Genomic DNA, 10,495 nt, shown 5'->3' with positions numbered 1-10,495 from the left:
AAAACAAAATTGTGATAGAAGTAAAATAAAAAAAAACTTTTTAATATAAAAATATAAGAGATAATTGATAAATTAGATTATTCCGAAGTTTGGATTAAATTGTATAATTTTGCAGTGGCTGGTGGTTTATTGTGTTCATCTCTGATACTATGATTCTACACCATTTTAGATCTAAATCCAAAAAAAAAGGTGAAAAATATATGATAGTTCATTGAAATTGGATTCTTATTAATCTATCAGGAAACAAGAAAAGAAGTTCTTACTTGGCAACGCATGTGATTTGTGCAGCTTTTGGCTGAAAAACCAGCACCCCATAAACTTATTTACTGCATAAAATAACTGCAACACATTATCCACAGTAAAAAGTAACCAATCCCCACCAAAAATCTTGTTTCAAATGGTGCTTAAAAGCACCATAACAGGAGGTTAATGATTAGTTTCAGTACACTAATTACACACGCAGAGAGCTTAACAGCATGGGAAGAAGAGAAGATGTTAAAAGCAAATGGTGGAGGTGAATAGTTATTAGTTAAAGCGCAAAGATTTTGGAGTTAAAATTGAAGACAGGGAAATATGCATGTCGGTTCATGATGACATAAGCTTAGATTGGTGGCTTTTCATGATATTGATAATTGAATCTGAGAAGCTAGCTGTGTCTTATTCTGCATCCAGGACCAGGTTGGAATTGGAAGCTCTTCTTTCTACCTCTATTCTCTAGTCTTTTTCACACAACCAGCCATTTCTTCCAACTTCCATTCACCATAACCAAACCACAAGCACCTTCATCACACATCTCTCTCTTTATCCCAAAGGGGTGGAACACTCTTCTCCACCACCATCCATCTTATTCTTCCTATTCTTCTTCTTCTTTTTCTTCAAACCATGTATAGTATTTGACTGTTTCTGATTTTGTATTCACCATCTTCATTGTGAAGTGGTGAATTAAACAGTTTGGCATCTTCTTCTCATGGTGTTTCAGTCTCATTCTGGATCACTCAGCTCATTCTCTTAATGTCAAGATAAAAAAAAAAGGTTTGATCTTTAATCACCCAGAGTAATTGAGCACAGTTTCAATGAATTTGGCTATGAAATTTTGCTATTGGGTATGAGTTGTAGTTCCAATTCAATAGCGCATGAAAAAGTAATTGAAGTTTGGTAAATTCAGAAGTCAGAGAAGGGTGCATTCATGCCGTTTGTGTTTGAAAAACAGTTTGCACAGTAATAGCCCAAAATCATTTTTTTTATTATTAAAGTGTCTGAGGAACTTAATTTCTTCACAAACTTTGGCTTGGGTTTCAATGAGATAGAAAAAACATGACACAGATCAGTTTATGGTGTTAAAAGAGGGTGTGTTAAGAGAAAAGGAAAAAACTGTTTCATAATCCATAATTAGTTATTTGTTCTAAAGTCCTCTGTTTCTCCCTTTGTTAGCGTATTGGATTTGATTTTATATTCGTTCTTGTCTTCTTTTCTTGGTGGATTCTGACTTTTTTGCATTGAATGAGAAGGTAGAGGATGCAGGGAAGCTCGAGAATTGCAAGTAAAAGTGGAAAAGCCTCAAGCAGAGAAAGAAAATTGGCTTTGAAACAAGATGTAATGCAGTGTCACTGTTTCTTTTCCTTGTCCTTGTTTGGGGTATGACTTTGTGGTCTATTATAGCTGGCAGCTGAGCTGAATTCTCCAACTTTTCAGGTGGATAGGTTGAAGAAGAAGCTTAGGCATGAAGAGAACATTCATAGAGCATTGGAGAGGGCTTTCAACAGGCCATTGGGAGCTTTGCCTCGTCTTCCTCCATATCTCCCTCCATATGTTAGTATATGAATTTCTCTAGTTCTTTTTTCTGAACACAAGCACTCTAGTCTTTGATATGTTAGAAAGAGATTGAAAATGAAATTTGAGAGTTGAACTTTGATTTTCAAAACTATAGATACTAGCTCTTCTGGCTGAAGTGGCGGTTCTGGAAGAGGAAATTGTTAGGCTTGAAGAGAAGGTTGTGCATTTCAGACAGGATTTGTACCAGGAAGCTGTCTACATGTCATCTTCTATGAGGAAACTTGAACATTCAGTTTCAGCTCCTCCAAACAAGTCAAATTCAACCATGGATAGTCCCAAGTTGGAAAAATTGAAGCTTCAATCCCAAACAGTTGGTAATTCAGCTGCAGAATCTGCAACAAGGCCTACCACAACTCTCACAGGTGAGAAACTCAATTATGTTTCACAGCTTCTGATTTATTAATTGCTGCTTCAGATTTGAGCCTTCAGTTTGTGGCAAAAGAAGTTAGTCAGACTTCCTCTCTTTTTGGATTGCCAGAGGATAAGGAGAATCAATCCTGTAGTAATTCTTCCAAGAGCAGGAACCAATCATCCAACCATATGAACAAATATGCAATCAAAAGACTTCACAATAAATCACCCCAGAAAAGGTTGGATCATCCAAAAATAAAGGTGTGTCATGTTTAGTATACTTCAGAAATAATTCTTAAGTTGTGTGTGATAATGAAATTGAAGAATATTATTTCTTAGTCGATGAATATGAGCTTTCACAATGTGCAGCAAGAACCAAGGTTGAACAGCCAGCAAATTGCAGATTTGAGAAACCATAGTCCACATAAAAGTTCATCAGAAGCTGAGAGACCAAATATAATTTCGGAAAATATTGTGAAGTGCTTATCAAGCATTCTCATGAGAATGAGTGCTGTGAAGAATCCAGGTTCTGCATGTGACATTCCACACTTGTGGGATCTAAAACCCAAAATGTGTGATGAAGAAACAGTGTTTGGGGATCCATATGGCATCTGTTTGGAATTTGGGAAGAGGGATATTGGTCCATACAAGCAATTATGTGCAATTGATGCTAAATCTTTCAATCCAAAACGAACTGCAAATACTTTGTTTTTACTACACCGTTTGAAGTATGTAACATTTTTCTATTTACTGTGTCTACTTTTTCCATGACATTTAATTTGTTATTATTTGTCAAATTAGAAGTTTTAGTTTTTTGACTCTGGAAAATTTGCAGACTTCTTTTTAGGAAACTAGCCTCTGTCAACCTAGAAAACCTCAACCATCAGGAGAAGCTTGCATTCTGGATAAACATCTACAACTCCTGTATGATGAATGTATGTCAGTTATGTTCATTACAACAACACTTAGTGTAATCTGTGTCTAAATTTTTTTTCCAACACAATTTCTATATCTTTTCCTCAATGATCTTATGTGGTGAACTTAATTACCTTCTCAAACCATAATAATGATGGTACTTTAGTTTTACTTTGCTTCAGGCATTCATAGAAAATGGCATACCAGAAAGTCCTGAAATGGCTGTTGCACTGATGCGGAAGGTACACGATGGACAACTAGAGTAGTTTTTGTTTCTTATTTTGCTTGTTCTTTGAGTTTAGTAAAACATAGCATGAGTGTGTTCTCAACAATTTATGTGGTTTTCTTGTTACTCAGGCAACAATAAATGTGGGTGGACACGTGCTAAGTGCAACAACCATAGAGCATTTCATTCTTAGACTTCCTTATCATTGGAGATTTGTAAGTGTTCCATTTCAACTCTATAGCTTTTCCATGAATGAGAAGAATAAAGAGTTAACCACCAAATTTTCAAGCAGACCTTTTCCAAGGGAACAAAAAATCATGAAATGACAGCAAGAAGCATGTATGGACTGGAACTGTCAGAACCTCTAGTGACATTTGCTCTCTCTTGTGGAACATGGTCCTCTCCTGCTGTAAGTTTACACAGAATTATGTAATCTTTCATAGACCCACATTCGGTTCTGTTCATTTATGATTAACATTTTGTCTCTTTGCATCATTAGACATTTGAAAACGAGATTAATTTCCATGCATTTTTAACTTGTCGTTCAATAAAAACAAATCATTGATATGACTTTTAAAGCAGATTAATAAAAGCTAATATACTTACCATTCAACAACCAAGTTGTTTGCCATTAGGTGGGGTTGGCAACATGCGTCAAACGATCACTAGTGCAAACAGAACGTTTTATAGAACTTTTTGTAACGATTTTACCAACATAATAAACATATTTTATGTCATTTAAAATAGTAACTGACATAATAGTTTTTTTTATATCAGTTATAAAAACAACTTACATATAAATTTCATCTTATTTACAATTTTGTCATCCTCATATTTATTATGACAGGTGGATTAGATCAGTCATAATAATATGTTGTCATTGATTTTCATTTTTGTATTAATGGATATCATGGAATCATGTTGTCAATCATGTCAAGATTTGATAACTCTATACCTTTTTGAATGTATCTATTTATGGATCTGTCATGAACTATGCTAAATGCAGGTGAGAGTTTACACTGCATCCCAGGTTGAGAATGAACTGGAAGTGGCCAAAAGAGAGTTCTTACAGGCAGCAATTGGATTTTCAACTTCAAAGTTTTCTGTCCCTAAGTTACTGGATTGGTATTTGCTGAACTTTGCAAAAGACTTGGAATCATTGCTGGACTGGATCTGCCTCCAATTACCAAGTGAACTGGGGAAACAAGCCATAAAACTCCTAGAGGAAAGAAAAACTGAGCCCCTCTCACAATTTGTACAAATAATGCCATATGATTTCAGCTTTAGATACTTGATATGCACATAATTTCACTTTAGTAATTCCATGTACATTGCTTCACTGCAACTCTTTATACAACTGTAGATCATACATACAGACAACCTTGGGTAGAAATGTTCAGATTCCTTCTTAACTAAAGTGAATAAAACAATCACTGTATAAGCTATGGAATTTGAACTATGCAAGTGTGTAGCTTTTCCACAAAAGCTACTTGTCATTCCAATTAAATTTGAGTCCATGTTAAACCAATGATATATCATGTTCTCGAATAGGGTTGAAACCGAGAGAACGATTGCCCTCCTTCTCGGTCGGTTACTGCCTCTCCTATCACTCCTCCACTTCTTGTCTTCGTGAAATCCAAGTTCAGATGGTACCTGCAAAAGGCACTCTGACGCTCAAGTGAGATCTTGGTATTCGGCACTCGGTGCTATTAGTACTGGATGATATCGTACCTGGTTCTTAAAATTTGTGTCTATTTATATGATTATCATGAATCTTTTGTTATTAGACCGAATTAAGATTTTGAATCATGATTAAGAGTGTATTACCTAATGATTACCCATTGATTAGTCTCGTTAATCTTCTATTTAGACGTAATGAATTTGGTTGTTTCGGTCAGTCTTAACTGGATGTTTAACTTCTAGTTGTCGTACAGGTCCGACCGGTACATATCACTTAAAACTAGAAGGCTTATTATTAAACCAAATTTAAACCCTCACTTGAATGTTCCCACCCTTCAAAATCTTGATCATTTTTTTGTGGGCAAGCAAATGTTGATCTGTGACTGCATTGAAAGACAGATAAAGCTATGAGGGTCTACATTAAACCAAATCTGTTACATGTCAATCAATGAACAAAGGTGCGTTCGCAGGTAGGGAAGATTATAAACCAGTATGCAAATGTGGTCCATTTCATGGCAGGTTAGTTATGGTGAGGCAGAAGAGTGATCTTCAATTAATGAGTATACATGATACCTTAAAGTGCTCTAACTGCAGTTCCATAATGGCATTCAACATGCTTTGATTGCTTGGAAGCAGCAAGAATCCTTTGCCACATAAAAGAAAAATCATTAACTAAGTTTTCTCTTTGTATTCTTGTGTTGCCAACTACCAAGAGAACCCCAACTAGATGACCAGATTTGGATTCCTTAAGATTTTACTGGTCCATACCCACATGCTTAAGATGGAACCACACCACTTCTTTTGATCTTCTATGAAAAATTTTCGGCCAAGTTGTAGTCATAAACCAAACCCCAATTTTTGTTTCTGTTTCACATGGTCCCCTCTAGTTCTATGCACAAACATATTCATACGAAGGAATCAAATTTCAGAAACCAAGAGTTTTTAAGAGAGTTAGGTAGGAAAGTTATAGTGTAGTTTTGGATTCTTCAAATGCTCTTTTTAACTTGAATATTCAATGGATAGGAGAATGAGACAGAGTTTTAGACTACATAAAAAAAAAAATAAACTTATGACAAAATATATTCTAAATGTTTTTATACCACTAAAAAATAGACTTTAGGTATAATTCAATCTTATAAAACTAACTTATAAATTAAAGTTTGCACTCACTTATGTATTATAAAATGTTTTTATCTTTAATTGATATAAGTTTGCACTCACTTATATATTATAAAATAATGTTTTTATCTTTAATCGATATAGGATCTCCAACAATCAATATTTTATTTATACACATTTTTTTATAATTTTTTAAAAATTGTATTTATCTTTATTATTTTTTAATCATGTAAATCTTTATTTTAAAACTAGAGAATTATAAGTGCATTTAGCATATTGGTTGGGAATGACCATTTATCTTCTTATATTGCTTAGAAACCATCAAACTTACATGATCATTTCTACATTTAAATCTTTTAATATCTTGCATAATCCTTAATTAGTTGATCCAATATATTTACATGTGTTTTGTTGTGAAGTAATCACAAATCTTTAATCAAATATGCAATAATGGATTCATGTTTAATATACTTAATGTGGTGGGTTAGAATTTATTTGAATATTTAGAAGAAGAAAAATCAACCATGCATTGATTACAATATTTACAAGCAAATGATATGTGAAAAGATTTATAAAGAACTCCTTTTCAATATTATAAGATATGCAATCATTGATTCTTTATCGCTTCTAACTTCATATTATACTGACTTAGACATTGGAGTTGATGCCAATGATTATTTTTAATTGACCAATCTTATAAGAGTTTTCAACATACACTATCATTCACCAATTTTAATGGTTCATTCATCATTTTTGAATGTCTAAATCACTTTCCTAGAATCATCAATATGTTTTTTTTAAAGATTAAGGTTTGATGTTCACTTCATAATGAATTATGATTGAAGGTACCACTTTATTCTGGATTAAAAGAATTAGTTAAAAAAGATATATATTTGTACTGAAAAGAGCATTAAGTAGTCCTAACTTTGTCTTTTGCAACAGTGGATGACCATGGACCATGTCTAACCATTACATAACACCCCAATTGGTATTAATGGACCAAAGAATCATCCTCTCACAGTGTTGTACAGTTGGAAAACTCTACAAGAAAAACAAAAACATAACTAAATACAAACAGAATAATAAGACAAGTAGCAGACCTACATCTAAGGCTGGGGCATGTTCTAGTCTAATGATATATAATAAATGGCTAGTCTTTCAATCTGTGTATCCAACGTAATGACTATTGATTAATTAGCCTTAATTACTCAATTAAAACAGAATCATGACTATGATAGAGAGGTTAGGATTTTCCCTACATATATGAGATAACACTCTATAGAAAAAGATTATCTAAGACACACTGGTGAAGGGTACACTTATCCTTGACCACCTTAAATGTTCTAAACCTAAAATCCTTAAATCCTAAACCCTAAACAATAATCATAGGACTTTGGTTCCAATCATCTTATTCATTTCTCATAAACAAAGTTTCCAATTCAAATTTTATGAATAGAAAAAAAAACAATTGAAAAGAATATTTAATGTAATTTTTTTGTTAATAATGGAGAGATATGATATAATTATATTTAAATTAATTTTTTCATTAAAACTATGTTAAATTTTCTAAAAATTGAATTTTAATTCATATATTTATGCAAATTATGAAAAATATAAAAATTGTATTATTGATGTGACTATTTTAATACTGTAAGAAGTTTATATAATATTTTAAATAGGGGCTTTTTGACACAATTCATCAGTTGCCCGTCAAAAATAAGCAAAATGAAGCTCTCAAGGTGATACAAGCTGAAATTAATAATTGGTGGGTTGACCGCTAGCTCACCACTTTTTTATTTTATTTATTTTATTTTTTATATTTTTTGTTTTGGATCTATTTACTTAATTGTAGTGATTGATATTAATTTTTGGACAATAAAAATGTAAGGAAGACTAATGAAATTGAATCAAACTTTAATATTTGAATAAAAGAAGGTTTAATACCTAACAAAATAAAATAAATATTAACAATACCTCAAAGAATAAAATTATTTATAAAGAAATCAATATAAATAAATTTCTATATAAAATATTGACCACTACAAGAAAATCATTAAATATAAACAAATTTTAGAGACAAAAAATAATTAGTTGCTATATTGACTAAATTATATACTATTTTAGAGACTAAAAAATGTTTTTAATTTTTAAATTAGTTTCTATTATTATAATTAGTTTCTAAAATGGTATCTAATTAGTTACGAAGGTTTTTGCTACCAAATTTAGAATCTAAATAATTGGTAGTTAAGACCTTGATAGCTAATTAGATACCAATTTAGAAACTATTTACCAATAGTATAAACTAATTTAGAAATCAATAATTTTTTTAATCTCTAAAATATTATATAATGTAATCAATATAGCAACTAATTATTTTTAGTCTCTAAAATTAATTTATATTTGATGATTTTCTAGTAGTGGACCACCACCAATTTTAATTCAAAAAGTATGATATTCCTCTTTAAAAGTGTCAAAAATAAAGAAGAATAGACCGACGGACTAGCTTGTCCCACTTTTGGCCCGCTGGGTTGGCGAATTGTGGTGAATTCAAAAAGTTAACCCGTCCTACCTAAATGATGGTGGACCGACCCACTGAACCCGACCCATTTTATCATCCTAATTTTAAAATTATAAATAATATTTTTTAAATTATTTAAATAATTATTTAATTTTAATATTTTAGCAAGTAATATAATTTAAATTTATGTCTCATAATAATTATAAATACAAATACATATAACATAATATGTTTGTTCTAGTCTAAGTCTCTTAACGGTTTATAAAAATTCAAATCAGAACCTTCAATATTAGTTATCTTCTTATTTTCATCCCTTGTCTATAAAAGAACTAGTATTTTTACTTGTATAATGTATGAGACATATTTTAAAATTTAATATATTTATTACATAAATTTTTAAGGAAAACATGATTGAAATTCAATGTAAGTATTTCACTTTACAAAAATTGAACATTAATAATGTAAGTAACTTTTCTTATAACATCAATTAATATCCAACCATTATAAAAATCAAAAGTATATCAAATAGTATGCAACCTTAATCTTAAATAACATTTAGCAATGAGACTAAAGTTAAATATTAGTATAGATCATAAAAGAATATACCACCATTCAATATCAAAAGTAATACTTAACCATAAAATTAAGTAATATTATATATAAATTTATGATATAAATATATATTTTAAATTAATATTATGATTCAAATACTTTTCTTACAAAATTTGAATAACAAAACTTTAATTTTGAATCTTTATTTTTTGTGTCAAGAATATATATATATATATATATATATATATATATAATAGAATAAATACAACATTTTATCATCTCTATTAAATGAGTCATTAAAATTAATATATGAATTAAGAAATATTTAGTAGATATAATAGTATTATATTTATATTAAAATGTTTCTACTAAATATGATATTAGTAATTACAATAACTACTCACATTGTAATTATTAAATACATATATAATTTAAAAAAATAATCATTTAGATTTTGAATTTCTAAAATATTGTCAATAATTATGAGAAGGATATAGTATATTTATTAATATTAATCCATAAAATAAAAAGAGGTATTATTTTCCAGTTCACGTACACTTTAATTTATTGGCTCACCTACCGTTTCATAGTGACAAAATTTACATTTAAACATGTTATTTTTTTTACTTTGGTCCATATAATTGTTTTTACAAAATGGTAGTACTTGTAATTTTTTTTATGTTTTTCTTTGTAAAGTACCCATTTTTTGGTATGATATATATAAATAATTTAATTTTATAATTATCATTTTTTTCAAAAAGAACTAAAATGCATAGAATATTACAGATATTAAACAAAAAATATATATTACAAAAAAAATAAACTAAAATAATACAAACTAAATTAGAAAAAATATCTTTTGCGAGGATCATTTAATTATTTTAACAAAAGAGAATATATTTCATAGACAATAATATATTTAAATTTAAAATTATATTCGTTCATTTGTTTGAAGATGTCTTAATAGTGGTTAGTCTACAGCTACAAGAGTGGTCAAAATTAAGCTCCGAATTGTTTTTTATGAAACGCACGTTTTGTTACTATATAATTTATTATTAGCATTTCAAAATGTGTCCAAAAGAAAATTACACAAGTTGTTGATTTTAAATTCTTTGCACGTGAAGCAACTTTATTTTGTGACTAATTAATGAAAATTATTTGTGTAGTGTGACTTTCACTTTTTGAGTCAAACAAAACCACTCTAGGTTTTCCAAGTCATAAGGTATTTCATTATGATATAATTTTTCAGTTTTATAAAAAACTTTTTCAAAAAAAACTTCTTTTCATGATATATTAAGTTA

The 10,495-nt window shown here is 30.0% G+C and overlaps 1 protein-coding gene across 2 annotated transcripts; it reads left to right on the top strand.

Moving 5' to 3' along the window:
• The first annotated feature begins 421 nt into the window (after positions 1–421).
• Positions 422–4,789, top strand: LOC137816469 (uncharacterized). Of its 2 annotated transcripts, none has more exons than XM_068619611.1 (11): positions 422–678; positions 1,509–1,593; positions 1,693–1,809; positions 1,928–2,195; positions 2,312–2,445; positions 2,554–2,912; positions 3,020–3,119; positions 3,282–3,341; positions 3,457–3,540; positions 3,618–3,734; positions 4,332–4,789. In XM_068619611.1, exons 2-11 carry the CDS (start codon positions 1,516–1,518, stop codon positions 4,629–4,631), a joined length of 1,617 nt encoding a protein of 538 aa, XP_068475712.1. In that variant the 5' UTR covers positions 422–678; positions 1,509–1,515; the 3' UTR covers positions 4,632–4,789. The 2 variants fall into 2 exon arrangements, with proteins under 2 accessions (XP_068475712.1, XP_068475711.1); XM_068619610.1 differs by having other exon boundaries at positions 436–1,032.
• The last annotated feature ends 5,706 nt before the right edge of the window (positions 4,790–10,495 follow it).

This window comes from Phaseolus vulgaris, chromosome 1, assembly GCF_000499845.2.
Source record: "Phaseolus vulgaris cultivar G19833 chromosome 1, P. vulgaris v2.0, whole genome shotgun sequence".
Taxonomy (NCBI): Eukaryota; Viridiplantae; Streptophyta; class Magnoliopsida; order Fabales; family Fabaceae; genus Phaseolus; species Phaseolus vulgaris.
The sequence above is the reverse complement of the archived record's forward strand: the minus strand, read 5'-3'. Positions and strand labels throughout refer to the sequence as shown.